Below are 19,365 nucleotides of genomic sequence, written 5' to 3' on the forward strand. Positions count from 1 at the left end.
CTCAGGTGGAAACCCAGTTCTAAGCAAAGAAGGGAAAGCAGAAAGGTGGAATGAGTATATAGAGGGTCTATACAAGGGCTATGTATTTGAGGACAATATTATGGAAATGGAAGAGGATGTAGATGAAGATGAAATGGGAGATATGATACTGTGTGAAGAGTTTGACAGAGCACTGAAAGACCTGAGTCGAAACAAGGCCCCGGGAGTAGATAATATTCCATTAGAATTACTGACAGCCTTGGGAGAGCCAGTCGTGACAAAACTCTACCATCTGGTGAGCAAGATGTATGAGACAGGCGAAATACCGTCAGACTTCATGAAGAATATAGTAATTCCAATCCCAAAGAAAGCATGTGTTGACAGATGTGAAAATTACCGAACTATCAGTTTAATGAGTCATGGCTGCAAAATACTAACGCTAATTCTTTACAGACGAATGGAAAAACTAGTAGAAGCCGACCTCGGGGAAGATCAGTTTGGATTCCGTAGAAATATTGGAACACGTGAGGTAATCCTGACCCTACGACTTATCTTGGAAGCTAGATTAAGGAAAGTCAAACCTACGTTTGTAGCATTTGTAGACTTAGAGAAAGCTTTTGACAATGTTGACTGGAATACTCTTTCAGATTCTGAAGGTGGCAGGGGTAAAATACAGGGAACGAAAGGCTATTTACAATTTGTACAGAAACCAAATGGTAGTTATAAGAATTGAAGGGCATGAAAGGGAAGCAGTGGTTGGGAAGGGAATGAGACAGGGTTGTAGCCTCTCCCCGATGTTATCAATCTGCATATTGAGCAAGCAGTGAAGGAAACAAAAGAAAAATTCGGAGTAGGTATTAAAATCCATGGAGAAGAAATAAAAACATTGAGGTTCGCCGATGACATTGTAATTCTGTCAGAGACAGCAAAGGACTTGGAAGAGCAGTTGAACGGAATGGATAGCGTCTTGAAAGGAGGATATAAGATGAACATCAACAAAAGCAAAACGAGGATAATCGAGTATAGATTTAAGTGTCAGGAAGTCATTTCTGAAAGTATTTGTATGGAGTGTAGCCATGTATGGAAGTGAAACAGGGACGATAACTAGTTTGGACAAGAAGAGAATAGAAGCTTTCGAAATGTGGTGCTACAGAAGAAAGCTGAAGATTAGATGGGTAGATCATATAACTAGTGAAGAGGTATTGAATAGGATTGGGGAGAAGAGAAGTTTGTGGCACAACTTGACTAGAAGAAGGGATCTATTGGTAGGACATGTTCTGAGGCATCAAGGGATCACCAATTTAGCATTGGAGGGCAGCGTGGAGGGTAAAAATCGTAGAGGGAGACCAAGAGGTGAGTACACCAAGCAGATTCAGAAGGATGTAGGTTGCAGTAGGTACTGGGAGATGAAGAAGCTTGCACAGGATAGAGTAGCATGGAGAGCTGCATCAAACCAGTCTCAGGACTGAAGACCACAACACCAAACAACAACAACAAGGCTCTTTTTAAGAAAACTGTGTCTGAATTCGTTTGTAAGCTTCTCATTGATCTCCTTTCATATGACATACACCTATCATGTGAATTACGGCGGTAAGTACTCGTGCGTGATTTCTTTTTGTTGTTACGATTGGTTATAGAAATGAGAGCAATGTACAGAATAAAACTAACAGATTTCACGATTTAACTGCTACCGTTGGCCATGGGCTGGTGATTAGACACTGATGTTGCTATTAACCTCTCCTTGCCGGCCAAATTCAGATGACAAAAACGTCTTCCAACTTAAAGACTCGAACATGCTACATTTGAGTCTAGATCCAGTGTAACAGTGTATGCTAGCGAAGCCATAAACGAAGACGAGAGGTAGTATTGATACACTTTAACAAAAAAATAGACGCAGCACGAAGGAATTATCCGAATGGGACGGAAACTGGGAGGTTTGGTGTACATGTACAGATAAATAATTACAATTACAGAAAAATTGAATGATTTATTCAGAAGAAAGAGCTTCACAAATTGAGCATGTCAATAACGCGTTAGACGATCTCTGGCCATTATGCCATCAGTTTTTCGGCTTGGTATTGATTGACAGAGTTGTTAGATGTCCTCCTGAGGGACATCGTGCCAAATTCTGTCCAACTGGCGCGTTAGATCGTCAAAATCCCGAGCTTGTTGAAGAGTGCTGCTCATAATGCTCCGAATCTTCTCAGTTGGAGAGAGATCCGGCGAACTTTCTGGCCAAGATACCTTTTGGCAAGCACTGAAATGATGAAATGTAAGCCCAAGATGGTTTACGACGAAGCGCTACAAAACAGGTCATAGATTATCGTCGACGTACCGCTGTGCTCTATTGGTGCTGCGGATGACAACCAATGGGTGTGTGTGAAATCTTATGGGAATTAACTGCTAAGGTCATCAGTCCCTAAGCTTACACACTACTTAACCTAAATTATCCTAAGGACAAATACACACACACCCATGCCCGAGGGAGGACTCGAACCTCCGCCGGGACCAGCCGCACAGTCCATGAATGCAGCGCCTGAGACCGCTCGACTAAACCCGCGCGGCGACAACAACCCATGGGGTCCTATTATGAAAAGACAAGGCACTCAAGACCACCTCTCCTGGTTGTCGGGCCGTACGGCGGGCGACAGTCAAGTTGGTGTCTCAACACTGTCTGGGATGCGTCCAAACACGACTTCGCAGGCCGTTGGGGCTCAAGGAGAGGTGGAGATTTGATAAGGTAGTAGAGGTTCCATGTGGGGGAAGGTAAACGGTTACAGAAAGCTAGATGGAGTGTATGTCGTCAGAGGGCTTAGAGGGACATATAGAACTTTGGTGGGATGGATAGCCATGCAACATTTTGCATAGCAGAGGATTGGTCGAATCAGGATTTTGTGAGGGTGGAGAACAATGGTGAGATGCAAACGCCATGTTCGACCTATTAGTTATTTTAGTCTACTGTGTAATAGCTTCGCTGTATTGCTGACTGTTTTGTGTCGCTAAGGAACCTCATCCGAGAAGGAACTACGTTTCTCTGAATTCTACATGTTTTTATTGCTGTTCTTCATCTTTCATGTTCGGTACTACAATGTATTACATAGGTCGTTTTCTGTTTGCAGTGGAGTCCCTGGAATGTTACGAGTGCAACAGCCACACGGACAGCAACTGCGCGAAGGACGTGCCTCCTGACACTCTGAAGAAGGACTGCTCCACGCACATAGAAGGCGCCAAGTACAAGCTCTGCCGCAAGATCGTTCAGTACATTGACTTCGAAGTGAACGGCAGTAAGTTTATTCAGATGTGCTCGATTATAACTATTATTTATTGGCTATCTCATTTCAAATGACTTTGATCATCTTAAGGTTGGCAATATGCATGCCAGCCGCTCGTTGGCAACGTTTTCTTCGCTTATGGCGGGTTCCAGCCTTATTATATCATTTCACTTTGCGCGAACTAAACAGGTCTGCGGTATTCTCCATTTGCGCCAATGAAGAACAGCGTTCTGTTTTCAGTTTTCTGTGGTCTGGAGGGGTACCAGGAGCTAACTGCATAAAGACTTTCAGTTCAATACGGGACAATGCCTTACCATAGTGAAGTACACTATGTGATCAAAAGTATCCGGACACCTGGCTGAAAATGACTTACAACTTCGTGGCGCCCTTCATCGGTAATGCTGGAATTCAACATGGTGGTGGCCCACTCTTAGCCTTGATGACAGCTTCCACTCTCGCTAGCATACGTTCAATCAGGTGCTGGAAGGTTTCTTGGGGAATGGTAACCCATTCTTCACGGAGTGCTGTACTGAGGAGAGGTATCGATGTCGGTCGGTGAGGCCTGGCACGAAGTCGGCGTTTCAAAACATGCAGGTCAGGTCTCTGTATAGGCCAGTCCAGGGATGTTACTGTCGTGTAAACACTCCGCCTCAGGCTGTGCTTTATGAACAGGTACGCGATCGTGTTGAAAGATGCAATCGCCATCGCCGAATTGCTCTTCAACAGTGGGAAGCAAGAAGTTGCTTAAAATATCGATGTAGGCCTGTGCTGTGATAGCGCCACACAAAATAACAAGGGCTGCAAGCCCCCTCCATGAGAAACACGACCACACCTTAACACCACCGCAACCGAATTTTACTGTTGGCACTATACACGCTGGCAGATGACGTTCACCGGGCATTCGCCATACCCACACACTGCCTTCGGATCGCCACATTGTGTACCGTGATTAGTCACTCCACACAACGTTTTTCCACTGTTCAATCGTCCAGTGTTTACGCTACTTACACCAAGCAAGGCGTCGTTTGGCATTTACCGGCGTGATGTGTGGCTTATGGGCAGCCGCTCGACCATGAAATCCAATTTTTCTCACCTCCCGCCTTACTGTCATAGTACTTGCAGTGGATCCTGATGGAATTCCTGTGTGATGGTCTGGATAGATGTCTGCCTATTACACATTACGACCCTCTTCAACTGTCGGCGGCCTCTGTCGATCAACAGACGAGGTCGGTCTGTACGCTTGTGTGCTGTACGTGTCCCTTCACGTTTCCACTTCACTATCACATCGGAAACAGTGGATCTAGGGATGTTTAGTGGTGTGAAAATCTTGCGTACAGACGTATGACAAAAGTGACACCCAATCACCTGACCACGTTCGAAGTCCGTGAGTTCCGCGGAGCGCCCCATTCTGCTCTCTCACGATGTCTAATGATTACTGAGGTCGTTAATATGGAGTACCTGGCAGTAGGTGGCAGCACAATGCACCTAATATGAAAAACGTATGTTTTGGGGGGTATTCGGATATTTTTGATCACATAGTGTATTTACTAGTGAACTGAACGATTCAAAATGGCCTAACAGACATGAAGGACAAGGAAATAATAGGACGTCCGGTCACCTCCACCACTGATGTCGTATTGTGCAGGTTTGTAAATTTTAAACAGCTGATGAGTGTCTGTTGATGATTTGCTATGTTAGTCACGGTATTGCATGTGACAACATCCATAACAGGCTAATCTTTCGTAGAGTCCGTGCAAAAATGGGTTGTAAATCAGCAAAATGGAGAACGCAAGAGTGATCGTATAAGAATCTTCAACAGCCACTGAACTGCGATGCTAATGAAGATGAAAAGCTTTTTGAACGAATCCTCACTGGAGATGAAACTTGAGTCCATCACTTTGAACCAGAGAGCAAACGCCAGTGGGAGCAATGGAATGGATCTCCAGCCAGTAGGAAATTCAGGAATCAAACCTCTGCAGGAAAAGTGAAGCTCACTGTTTTTTTGGGACGCACATGGTCAAATTCTGAAACATTGCCAGGGAGATTGGTCAATAGTCAACGTTCCATTGATATGTCTTAAAACGAGTCGAGGCCTGCAATTCGAAACAAACGCTGTTGTCGATATAAATTCACATATTGCTGCCCACACCCTTCAGACTCCTTAGAATATACACTCCTGGAAATGGAAAAAAGAACACATTGACACCGGTGTGTCAGACCCACCATACTTGCTCCGGACACTGCGAGAGGGCTGTACAAGCAATGATCACACGCACGGCACAGCGGACACACCAGGAACCGCGGTGTTGGCCGTCGAATAGCGCTAGCTGCGCAGCATTTGTGCACCGCCGCCGTCAGTGTCGGCCAGTTTGCCGTGGCATACGGAGCTCCATCGCAGTCTTTAACACTGGTAGCATGCCGCGACAGCGTGGACGTGAACCGTATGTGCAGTTGACGGACTTTGAGCGAGGGCGTATAGTGGGCATGCGGGAGGCCGGGTGGACGTACCGCCGAATTGCTCAACACGTGGGGCGTGAGGTCTCCACAGTACATCGATGTTGACGCCAGTGGTCGGCGGAAGGCGCACGTGCCCGTCGACCTGGGACCGGACCGCAGCGACGCACGGATGCACGCCAAGACCGTAGGATCCTATGCAGTGCCGTAGGGGACCGCACCGCCACTTCCCAGCAAATTAGGGACACTGTTGCGCCTGGGGTATCGGCTAGGACCATTCGCAACCGTCTCCATGAAGCTGGGCTACGGTCCCGCACACCGTTAGGCCGTCTTCCGCTCACGCCCCAACATCGTGCAGCCCGCCTCCAGTGGTGTCGCGACAGGCGTGAATGGAGGGCCGAATGGAGACGTGTCGTCTTCAGCGATGAGAGTCGCTTCTGCCTTGGTGCCAATGATGGTCGTATGCGTGTTTGGCGCCGTGCAGGTGAGCGCCACAATCAGCCGAGACACACAGGGCCAACACCCGGCATCATGGTGTGGGGAGCGATCTCCTACACTGGCCGTACACCACTGGTGATCGTCGAGGGGACACTGAATAGTGCACGGTACATCCAAACCGCCATCGAACCCATCGTTCTACCATTCCTAGACCGGCAAGGGAACTTGCTGTTCCAACAGGACAATGCACGTCCGCATGTATCTCGTGCCACCCAACGTGCTCTAGAAGGTGTAAGTCAACTACCCTGGCCAGCAAGATCTCCGGATCTGTCCCCCATTGAGCATGTTTGGGACTGCATGAAGCGTCGTCTCACGCGGTCTGCACGTCCAGCACGAACGCTGGTCCAACTGAGGCGCCAGGTGGAAATGGCATGGCAAGCCGTTCCACAGGACTACATCCAGCATCTCTACGATCGTCTCCATGGGAGAATAGCAGCCTGCATTGCTGCGAAAGGTGGATATACACTGTACTAGTGCCGACATTGTGCATGCTCTGTTGCCTATGTGCCTGTGGTTCTGTCAGTGTGATCATGTGATGTATCTGACCCCAGGAATGTGTCAATAAAGTTTCCCCTTCCTGGGACAATGAATTCACGGTGTTCTTATTTCAATTTCCAGGAGTGTACATTTTGAAACGTTAGGGCATCCTGATGTGATATAAAAAGAACAAGGAGTCAGTTTTGAAGAGGTGGCTGATCCAGTATTAGAATCAAACTTAAGGGAGCTTCGGAGGACTTAAGATAAAATAAAGCAGAAGGGATAGACAGCATTCCATAAGAATTTTTAAAGTCATTGGGGAAAGTGGCAACAAAACGACTATTCACATTGGTGTGTAGAACGTATGAGGCTGGCGACATACCATCTGACTTTTGGAAGAATATCATCAGCACAATTCCGAAGACTGCAAGAGCTGACAGGTCTGAGAATTATTGCACAGTCAGCTTAATAGCTCATGCATCCACGTTGCTGACAAGAATAATATACAAAAGTCTGGGAAACAAAATTGAGGATGTGTTAGAAGACAATCAGTTTGACTTTAGGAAAGGTAAAGGCACCAGAGAGGCAATTCTGACCTTGTGGTTGATAATGGAGGCAAGACTAAAGAAAAATGAAGACATTTTCATCGTATTTGTCGGCCTGGAAAAAGCGTTCGACAACGTAAAATAGTGCAAGATGTTCAAAATTCTGAGGAAAATAGCATGAACTATAGGGATGGACGGGTAATACACTGTATTACAAGAGCCAATAGGGAATGATAAGAGCGGACGACCAAGAACGAAGTGCTCGGATTAGAAAGGGTGTAAGAGAGGGATGTTGTCTTTAGCCCCTACTGTTAAATCTGTATATCGGAGAAGCAATGATGGAAATAAAAGAAAGGTTCAGGAGTGCAATTAGGTGAAAGACTATCAATGATACTACTCGCTAACAACATTGCTATCCTGAGTGAAAGTGAAGAAGAATTACATGATCTGCTGAATGGTATGAAGAATCTAATAAGTACAGAATATAGATTAAGAGTAATTCGAAGAAAGACAAAAGTAATGAAAAGTAGTAGAAATGAGAACAGCGAAAAACATAACATGAGGTTTGATAGTCACAAAGTAAATGAAGTTAAGGAATTCTACTATCAAGGCAGTAAAATAACCAATGATGGACGGAGCAAGGAGCTCATCAAAAGCAGATAAGCACTGGCAAAAAGGGCAATCCAGGCCGAGAGAAGTCTACTAGTGTCAAACGTAGGCCTTAATGTGAGGAAGAAATCTCTTAGAATGTATGTCTGGAGCACAACATTGTATGGTAGTGAAACATGTACTATGGGAAAACCGGAACAGAAGAGAATCGGAGCATTTGAGATGTCGTGCTACAGATGAATGTTGAAAATTAGGTAGACTGATACGGTAACGAATGAGGAGGTGCTGCACAGTATCGGAATATGTGGAAATCACTAACAAGGAGAAGGGACAGGATGATAGGACATCTGCTAAGACATCAAGGAGTGACACCTGTGGTACTAGAGGGTGCTGTAGAGGGCAACAACTGTAGAGGAAGACTGAGACTGGGATACAGCCAGAAACTGATTGAGGTCATAGGTTGCAAGTGCTGTTCTGACATGAAGAGGTTGACATGGGAAAGGAGTTCGTGGCGGTCTGCAGCAGACGAGACTGATGACTCAAAAAAAAGAAAAAAGGGCATCCTACGTCCAATATCCATCTTGCCCTGTCGTATTTTCATTTGTTGGATCCTCTTACAGGTGGCGTAAGGGGTCTAAGGGCGTCATACTGGCCGCCTTGGAGCAGGAGAGGCACCACAGGACGTTTTAATTTCCACTGTCTACACCTTTACAAATAAATTCATAAAACTTTGTCAGCATGACCAGGAAGGAATCAGGATTCACACTTATAGCAGTGGAAGTTCAAAAACATAACAAAATGAATTTTTTCCATGCGAAATTTCATCATTTTTTCACTTACTATTGGCTGCATTTGTTGCTACAGGTACACTTTTCTTCATAAGTAAGAGAGATTCTTCGATGAATTTTGCACAGCATACAAACCATACTTACAGATGTATAAAACTCTAGAATTTATTTAATTCACTAAAAAAATGAATGAGCTGTTACATTTTAAACTCCATGTTTAGAAAAAAACACGTATTTTATAGTTAATTATCTCAATTTTTACCACAGTTTTAACCCACTTAATAAACTCGACTACAATAAGTTTCGCTTTAAGGAGTTTGTGTTTGATAAGCACACCAAGTTTGAAAGTAAAGGCATATTTATTTTCTACATTACATGTACCTAAGTACAGAAATTTGTATTTTGCGGAAAATGGCCGTTAAAGTTTCAGCTTGTATTTGGCATTCTTTTAGAACAGTCCAGCACCATAAGCAGGTTCGTTTTCATTTTCTAAATCAGTTTTCTCCCTTTTCACATTCCTATGATGAACTCTTCTTGATTTTACCTCCTCCAAAAATGATTTATCTTCTTACCCTACACGCCCTCTGTCTATCGCATACAAAGCTTTGATGCTGTTCACTCCGGGCTTAATTCCCATTTTCTCTAAAACATATATCCTGCTTTGCACACCATCATTAGGACATGAAACTGCGTCATAAACACCAATAGGAAGTGCATTTCTTCCCACAAAAATGGTTTTTGGCAATCTTTCCCCTAAACGTTGGTTAAAACTTTCATTTGGGTTCTGGGTACCGCCATGAAGGCACTTCTTCAATAAGTGTTCATTTGCAAGGTTCCTGAATATAGGTTTGATGGCTTCCATTACGGCAGTTGGTAGAGAATTCCGGTGATGATATTCTTCACCACCGGTAATTGACGTCTAGTAACCAAACAACGATTCACTTCCTTTTGGGAACAAGTTGTGGATAGGGTTATTGTCTGTGGACATTTTGTGGAAGTATAACGCCCAAACTGCTTGCTTCATATTTTTCAAGTCCCCTGTGCTCCTTCTTATTGCCAGGCCATAATATGTCTGTTGTTGTTGTGGTCTTCAGTCCAGAGGCTGGTTTGATGCAGTTCTCGTACAGTGAAGCTGCATAACCTCGAGAGAAATTGCGGCTGTAGTTTCCCCTTGCTTTCAGCCGTTCGCAGTACCAGAACAGCAAGGCCGTTTTGGTTAGTGTTGCAAGGTCAGCTCAGTCAATTATCCAGATTGTTGTCCCTGCAACTACTGAAACGGCTGCTGCCCCTCTTCAGGAACCACACGTTTGTCTGGCCTCTCAACAAATACCCCTCCGTTGTGGTTGCACCTACGGTACGGCTATCTGTATCGCTGAAGCAAGCAAGCCTCCCCACCAACGCAAGGTCCATGGTTCATGGGGGGGGGGGGGGGGCTAATCAATTTCTGCGTCCGTCAGTCCCCCTTTCCCTTTTATTCCCTTCCCATCAGATAATTTTTTCTCCTGACAAATCTTGTCTCAGCCTTCTAAGTCTAGAGCCAAATCTTTTCTGCACATGTCCCACACATTCTAACTTCTGCACAACAGTCTCAGCTCCATATGGAGCACATTTTTGAACCTCAAGGAAAGCTTTACTATCACCATCACTAAGGTACTTTACGCATCGCAGGCCACGGGAGGGAACAGGATCTGGTAAACAAGCTGTCAACTCCCTGCACTTCCACACCTCCGCTTGAGCCTTTATAGTTCAGATTACATTCATGATTGGAATCCTTTTCACACAAATACGACAAAATTTGCTCAACACTTCAACATCTAATACTTTGCCATTGTCAACAGATGTTGTAACAACACGATTCAATGCAGTGTCGGGAACTATGTCCCCATTTTTTATAGTATATTCTTCTGCAGCACTTTTCATTCTGCAGTTTCTTTTACAGCCCCAAGCAGTAAGCCATAACATCTATCAAATTTTTCTGAGTTAGGTGGAACATTCATCACTGCAGAAAGTGTTCTTGCTGCCTTATCCTACTCTCAAATCCACATCATAACCTTTGTTTACGATATTAAATGTCATGCAAGACGCACCAACGTTGCGTTCGGTGCATATCACAGGTAAGTTCGTAGCAACCCTTTCGTGGCACACTCATCTTCCACCATAGAAACACACTGCGTACCAAAGCAATGCTTGCACATAACATTGTCCAATATTAACTGTGACAGTATGTTAACATCAACAATAATATTACACGAACCTTCAGATTAACAGCCTTCATTTTCATTAGCACCAAAAACAAGTTTCCTTTTTGAAGCACTCAGCGCTGGTTTGTTTACCGGCTGTGAGAGGTTGGTGTAACACTTGTTGTAGCATTCTTTACTGTGTATCTGTTGCCCTGATGACATTGTTTACGGTTGAAGCAACGAATTCTAGACTTCTTGTGCGATAATATGCCACAAACGAACACAAAAGGACACAGGCAAATGTAAATCGTTTCGAAATTCACAACACCACACTGCAACCCTTTCAAAACAGATAACAAAGTCAGCGATCAAAACAATGCACGTCGATAGCAACCGAGAAAGTATCGATATCAATAGTCCTTTGTTTCACGAATGACAATCTCTGTCGCAGATATAAACAGTCGAATTCTACAGAGCGAAATACACTTACATATGACAGAATGCTGTGCAAAAAGGTGTGGCGCTGCATCTTGGTAACTTAAGACCAAATAACGTGCCTTATAATCTCTCAAATATACATGTTTTATACACCAAACTATTCAGGAAAATGTACGCTACAAAACAGGCATATTTTTAAAAAAATGAATTTTTAAAATTTTTGGCGTCCTCGTCCCCCACCCCCACCCCCCCCACCCCCCGCCCCTCTTAAGAAGTCGTCGAGTCGCCTCCGATGAAAAGTTGAAGGAAGTGGAGCGTTTGTGCACAGGTTTATTTGACCCATGGGAGAGTCTGACGAAGATGCTGAAAAGGCTGAACCGGCAAACGCCTGTAGATAGATCACAACTATCTCGTGAAAGCATACTTAAAAAGCTCAACGATCCAATTTTGACTGATGAATCAAAGAATATACACTGGCGTGCAAAACTTAAGGATGGAAGCAACTTTCGCATGATGTGTCACTGACAAGTAACATAGCTCGATGAAACTTGAATCATACATAGACAGAACTACTACAGCATGGTATAGAAGGTAACCCTATGAGACTAACAGAAAAGACGCTTTTATTCAAAGACAATAATTACACTGAAGTCACCGCGATTCATGATGGTCCCTGGCCATTAAGAACGACTGGACACGGTTCTTAATAGGATGCGTGATCGTCACGAAAGGCATTGCATGCCCTGCAACGTGCTGCTTTGCTGGCCCAAGATTCGTGAGTTCTTGTGGTAGGGCGTTCCATTCTTCCCTCAACACGGTTAACAACTGCTGTTTGGTCACTCGTGCAACACATCGTCCAGATCCATCCCACACGTGCGTGATGGGATTTTGGTGGGGAAACGGACAGGCCAGTCCATTCGCCAAATATCCTCTCGTTCCAACAGCTCTTCCACCTGCGCTGTTCGATGCGGTCGTGCATTGTCATCCATAATAACGGAGTCAAGGCGGAATGCACCCCTGAAAAGTTGCATCGTTGATGCGAGCTCGCAGTTCTGGCACGTTTCTTGGTAGAGGAGGTTTAAACACTTCACCATTAAGAAAAAATGTTGCTTCATCACTGAAAACAAGTTTCCATGAGCTGTTGCAACCGCGCCGAAAATTCAAAGCGTTTGACTTTGTCATCGGGTGTCAGGACTTGTAGCAATTGTAAACGGTAAGGCTTCTGCTTTAGCCTTTTCCGTAAGACTTTCCAAACCATCGGCTGTGGTACGTTTAGCTCCCTGCTTGCTTTATTCATCGACTTCCGCGGGCCACGCGTGAAACTTGCCCGCACGCGTTCAACCGTTTCTTCGCTCACTGCAAGCCGACCCGTTGATTTCCCCTTACAGAGGCATCCAGAAGCTTTAAACTGCGCATACCATCGCCGAATGGAGTTAGCAGTTGGTGGATCTTTGTTGAACTTCGTCCTGAAGTGTCGTTGCACTGTTATGACTGACTGATGTGAGTGCATTTCAAGCACGACATACGCTTTCTCGGCTCCTGTCGCCATTTTGTCTCACTGCACTCTCGAGCGCTCTGGCAGCAGAAACCTGAAGTGCGGCTTCAGCCGAACAAAACTTTATGAGTTTTTGTACGTATCTGTAGTGTGTCGTGACCATATGTCAATGAATGGAGCTACAGTGAATTTATGAAATCGCTTCAATCATTTGTAATAGCCCTGTATTTTGGAGATCATGTTCGATAATGTACGTGGTTTTATTATGTGTTCCCATCTCCCACCATATCAGGGTGCGCCTAGCATTGTCGAACATGATCGTTTTGTTGGTCCATGACTCATGACGTGGAAAGGAATAATGTTGCATGGACGTATTGACCTCCAAATCTTTGAACATAGTGTATTTACCTGTCAACGTTATTGTAACACTCTTCTCCTTCCTCAAGTGCGTCTTTTCAGGGACGTTTATGGAACTGACTTTGTTTTTATGGATAATAATGCGCTACCGCAATGAACAGCTACGTGGAGGAGCCCGTGGAATGAGAGGATATTCGGCGAATGGATTGATCTGCCCGTGCCCCCGTCTTAAATCCCATCGAGCACGTATGAGATGGGTTGGGGTGACGTATTGCCACCACGTCCAAATGTACCAACGACTATGAAGCAGTTTTCAATCGCGCTGGAGGAGGAATGAAACACCTTTCCGCAAAAACTCCTAACCAAATTTGCTGCCGTCATGGGACCACGTTGCAGAGCATGGAGTGCTGTTCGTGGTGATCACACACCCTATTAAGAACCATGTGCTGCCTTTTGTAATGTCCAAAGACCATCATAAATTGAGGTAATTTCAGTGGAATTATTGTCTTTGAATAAATGTCATTTCTGATCGCCTCATTGTGTATTTTTTTCAGTTGTCTTCTATACTGCACTGAAGCGCGAAAAAAACTGGTATAGGCATGCGTATTCAAATACAGAGATACGTAAACAGCCTGAATACGATGCTGCGGTCGGCAACACCTATATAGACAACACGTTTCTAGTGCAGTTGCTAGATGGGTTACTGCTTCAACAATGGCAGGTTATCAAGGTTTAATTGAGTCTGAACGTGGCGTTATAGTTGGAGCACGAGCGATGGGACTAGCATCTCCGAGGTAGCGATGAAGCGGGGATTTTCCCGTACGACCATTTCACGTGTGTACCGTGAATATCGGGAATCCGGTAAAACATCAAATCTCCGACATCGCTGCAGCCGCAAAAAGATCCTGCAAGAACGGAACCAACGGCAACTGAAGAAAATAGTTCGACGCGACGGAAGTGCAATCCTTCCGCAAATTGCTGCAGATTTCAATACTGGACAAGTGTCAGCGTACAGAACATTCAACGAAACATCATCGATATGGGCTTAAGGGCCGAGAGCCCACTCGTGTACCCATTATGACTGCACGCCATGAAGTTTTATGTCTCGCCTGGACTCGACAACACCGTCATTGGACTGTGGATGACTGAAAACATGTTGCCTGGTCGGACGAATCTCGTTTCAAATTGTATCGAGCCGATGGACGTGCACGGGTATGGAGGCAACCTCAGGAATCCATGGACCCTGCATGTCAGCAGGAGCTGTTAAAGCTCGTGGAAGCTCTGTAATGGTGTGAGACGTGTGTTGGAGTGATATGGGGCCCCTGATACGTCAGTAAACGACTGTTACAGGTGACACGTACGTAACCATCCTGTCTGATTACCTGCATCCATTCATGTCCATTGTACATGTCGACGGACTCGGGCAATTCCAGCAGGACAATGCGGCACCCCACAAGTCCAGAATTGCTACAGAGTGGCTCCAGGAACACCCTTCTGAGTTTAAATACTTCCGCTGGTCATCAAACTCCCCAGACACGAATATTATTGAGCATATCTGGGATGCATTGCAACGTGCTGTTCAGAAGAGATCTCCATCCGCTCGTACCCTCACGGACATTCCTATGGGATTCATGGTGTCAGTTCCCTCCAGCACTACTTCAGCCATTAGACGAGTCCATGTCACGTCGTGTTGTGGCACTTCTGCGTGCTCGCGGGGGCCCTCACACGATATTAGGCGGATGTACCAGTTTCTTTGGCTCTTCAGTGTATAATGTTGTGGCGTAGCAAGACAGCCACGCCACGGAAGTAGCCGAAAGGCACGCGTTAACTCACGCAGGCTAGAGATAGGTCTGAAACAGGATACGTAATGAATGCTATAAAGAAAAGTACGTAGCTGCTGGAATACTTAACTTTAATCCATCCTTGTGGTACATCGCTATTGACGATATAAGTGAGACTCCATAGATACATGCAATAAACTACTAATGGCACCTTGCTAGGTCGTAGCCATTGACTTAGCTGAAGGCTATTCTAACTATCAGCTCTGCAAATGAGCGAGGCTTCGTCAGTGTGCATCGCTAGCTACGTCGTCCGTACAACTGGGGCGAGTGCTAGTACGTCTCTCTAGACCTGCCGTGTGGTGGCGCTCGGTCTGCTATCACTGAAAGTGGCGACACGCGGGTCCGACATGTACTAATGGACCGCGGCCGATTTAAAGCTACCACCTAGCAAGTGTGGTGTCTGGCGGTGACACCACATATAATATACTATACTATACCATACTATAGCAGGTCTTTCTGTGTACAGTCCAAGTTTCATCGAGCTATGTTACTTGCCACTGATACATCATACGAAAGTTACTTCCGTCCGTAAGTTCTGCACACCAGCGTACTACAACGCCCTAAGTATCGCTCACGCAAGGATCGTGAAGGCTAATTGCAGCGTTCTCAGAGACATCCAAGCAACCAATCTCCCTGCGATCCTTATGTGAATGGAATGTGAAAAAAACCCTAATAACTAGTGCAATGGAAACACCCTGTGCCATTCACGTCACAGTAATTTTCAGAGTATATATGTAGATGTAGTTAAACGGTGACTTACTACTCAACGGATGTTTTTAAATTTTATTTCTGGTGATATTGAAAAGCTGAGCATCGAAAAGCAGCGTGGCTATGATGAAAAATTATATCATTCCAAATGTTTTGAATAAATCGGAAAAATGTTGGCAGTCACTTTGTGACCTGCCTTCGTATGTTATCCGATGACGGAGGAAGAGGAAGGAGGGGATTAGTATTTAATATCTCGTCGACAACGAGGTCATTAGAGACGGAGCGCAGGCTCGGATTAGGGAAGGATGCGGAAGGATACCGGCCGTGCCCTTTCAAAGGAACCATCCCGCCATTTGCCTGAAACGATTTAGGGAAATCACGGAAGACCTTCATCAGGATGGTCGGAGACGGGTTTGAGCTGTCGTCCTCCCGGATGCGAGTCTAGTGTGCTAACCACTGCGCCACCTCGCTCTTCTGCAATAACTTGACGAACAGTTTTGTAGGAGTCGCAGCCTCGCCTTCAGCATCTGCCAGCAGAGCGCAGGACGCAGTTTTGCGTCCTATAGGTTCCTCGCAGTCTACTTATACTTCCACTGGAAGTATGTGCAGAAATTTTTATTTCTGATTGTCTTTTACTTCTGCCAGACCCCAGTTATTGTCATCCGCTCGTTTTGGGCGGCTGGGAGATTGTGTGTGTTGGTTATAGTCATGCTTATGCAGTGGCGGATACAAAAAAACCTCAAGGAGGGGGCGCTAAAGATATCTTGAGCTTCCTTTACTTTTACTGTAATAAAAAATAATCAAGCCACATGCAAAGTTTAAGAAATTTTTATTTAAACTGAGTACACACATATGCAAGACAATGCCATCTTATTACATAAAAAAATTACAATTGTGGTTCTCTTCCTTAATTGATTAATTCTATGCGCCTATTCTTCCTGGCCAAGTGGTTAATTACGTCGTCAATAGGACAATCATTGTCAGGGTGAGTGTTCAACAGAGCTTAGCCATTAAGTCGATCCTCCTTCATTGTCGACCTCAACCATGTCCTTGTACACCGCAATGCTGAAAAACTTCTTTCTACTGTAGCAATAGTCGCAGGTAGGCAAGCAAATATTTTGTACAGCGTGTGCAAAGTAGGATAGTCAGATCTAGTACAAACAGACAACGCTTGCATAACAGAATCACGATCATTAAGGACGTTTATGCTCGTTTGCTTGTAGTGAAGAATCTCTCCCATTAGTTTCTTTTTAATCATAAAGAGTGATTCTTCTTCAAAGAACGGCAGTTCAGTTAAGCACTGATTCAATTTATGTGCCAGATCATTACCGTCATGTTTCAGTAGTTGTAAGGGCAGAAGTACGTTGAATTTTAAATGATAAATATTTTCTTCATCAAAATGTTCTCTCGTGTCAGTCGTAACGTGGTCCAGTGTTGGAATAAAAAAAATTCTTTTCCAATATGTCATGATGACGTCATCTGGCAATTTATTTGTGTGGAACTTTTATTATCGATTTTGTTTCTTTCTAGTGGAATCGATAGAGGGCCTACATAGTAACAATGCGTTTTCAGGAAACTCCTCGAAAGTCACTATTACCGGAGATATACGCATCAATAGTTGGGTATGGGAAACTATTGTTACGCTATTAGTAAAAATTTTGTTACGGGTCTTGTAACAATATTTTTACTGAGAAATTGCTACAAATTACTACTATTAATAATTCACAATCAACTGATCACTTTCACTCTCGACTAATCTTCACACTTGCACTTGCTACAACTACGAGTTTTTACTTATTCATTCTTGGATCTTAATAATTCTGCCTCTGAATGTAAACTACCTTCCCATTTGGCGAATTGTCCGTATTTATAACGCTACGTATCGAAGGTTCTCTGTACAACAAAGCAGTAGAACATTCGCGACTTTTCTTGAACAAATGCCAGACAGAATAACGTATCGAGATCAGTAGAATGGCCGCGATTTTTCTCGTAGGTATGTGTTAGCTTTCTGTGTGCCAGACAGAAACGTATAAAATACGATGACGCGGACGCGCTTGCTGCATATCTTTGGTACGTCAGGCTCATTGCATAGAACTGTTTCATCAGGTATTATATCTCATTTGTAGTCAATTTTGAATTTGTCTTTAGGCTTGAGCAATCGCTTCTCGCTGCACAACATGGGGAAAGATAGGTACCTGCACATAAATTTCACTGTGTACTCCTTTCCGCGATTATATTGCGATAAATTCTTCAGTATACCAACTTCATGCGACTGATCTTCGATTTATTCGCAGCTGCTCTATTCGTTTATTCAATTACTTGTACATGAGGCAGCTGTGACTATCTCTGTCTGGTAAACGTTTAGACGACATTAAAAGTTGTATAGATTCTGTAAGGGACGATCAAAAAATTTCTGTTTGAAGGCGTTGCTGCAACGTATATGCAACATAGCGCGACTCCGGCATGTAGGCAAGGGGCCAGTGCAGCATTGATGTCTTCCCGACGTGCGCTGTAAACGCGGAAACGTGCAGTATGCCGACGTTAATACCAAATGCGTCCAAACAGGACCAACGTGGTGTTTTTCTTTTCTTGGCTACCGAGGGGCAAACATGGCTAGACATCCTTAGGAGAACGAAGACTATGTATGAGGCAGCATGTCTGTCGAAAACCACCGCTGCGGACAAGCTTCATCGTAACGCACGTCCCCAAATCGCAAAATTCGTAACGCAGAAGTTGTGTCAACTCAAGTGGGAGACGCTCGAGCACCCGCCCTATAGTTCTGATCCCTTCCCATGCGATTATCATGCCTTCGGTCGCTTCAAAAAGGCCTTGAATGATCGACGAGTCCTGTCGGACGATAATTTGCAGCAAGTAATTACGGACCTCTTCACGCAGCAGAACCCAGTGTTCTACCAAACGGATATCTTTAACCTGCTGCCTCGGTAGGTTGATTGCCTCAGTGCTTATGGTGATTTTGCCAGATTGGCACCCCGATTCGGAACTGTACGGCCTTCGAAAGGGAACTTTCTCATCGCCCGTTATGCTTCTCGCTGACTCTTTGTCGTGTCATATTTAATACAGATGATGAACTGCGTTAGCTGTATCCATGTTTCATTACTTTGATTAATTTATCCATGTTAATTGTGGTTGAACTCTGTGGCTGTGGATTGAATTACTTCAAGAAATACAGCGTCTGGCAACTTGTTATACTGCTTCATTTATGTCGAGATGCGTTTCAGGCTTTCATCCATATTCAGTTAGCGAATTACAGTTATATCTTCATAAATACAACGTTTTTGGCCACTGAAGTCTGTATTTAGGAAGTTATAAATAAATTTCGACATTAATGGAAGTTGCTAGGCGTGTTTTTACACCTGAAAGGTAATGTCTGTTCAAATTTTGTGCTAGTCGCAAAAGAGTGGCGCTAATGGCACCAGTATGACGATGCAAATCAGGTTTGCTTTAAACACGCACTGTAACGGTCATGAGCGTAGTTACCTTTAAGATTGGACGAAGTGAGTTGATTTTGAGTCAAAAACTCCTTTAAGGCGACAAAGACGCTATCAACACTCCACTGAGTTTGAACGAGATGGTGTAACAGGGCTACGAGAAGCTGGATGTTCCTCTTGCGACATTGCAGAAAGACTTGGCAGGAATGTAGTCGCTGTACGTGGCTGCTGGCAACGGTGGTCACGGGAATGTACGGTCGCAAGAAGACCGGGCT

At 44.6% G+C, this 19,365-nt stretch overlaps 1 protein-coding gene across 1 annotated transcript in view; it reads left to right on the forward strand.

Annotated features, from left to right (window-relative positions):
• The window catches only part of LOC124596145, a 171,232-nt gene that overhangs the window by 142,454 nt on the left and 9,413 nt on the right, over positions 1-19,365 (forward strand). The window contains exon 2 of the mRNA XM_047135165.1: positions 3,099-3,263. Within this exon, the coding sequence (XP_046991121.1) occupies positions 3,099-3,263 (165 nt within the window). The remainder of the gene's footprint in view (positions 1-3,098; positions 3,264-19,365) is intronic.

This window comes from Schistocerca americana, chromosome 2 (genome assembly GCF_021461395.2).
Source record: "Schistocerca americana isolate TAMUIC-IGC-003095 chromosome 2, iqSchAmer2.1, whole genome shotgun sequence".
NCBI lineage: Eukaryota > Metazoa > Arthropoda > Insecta > Orthoptera > Acrididae > Schistocerca > Schistocerca americana.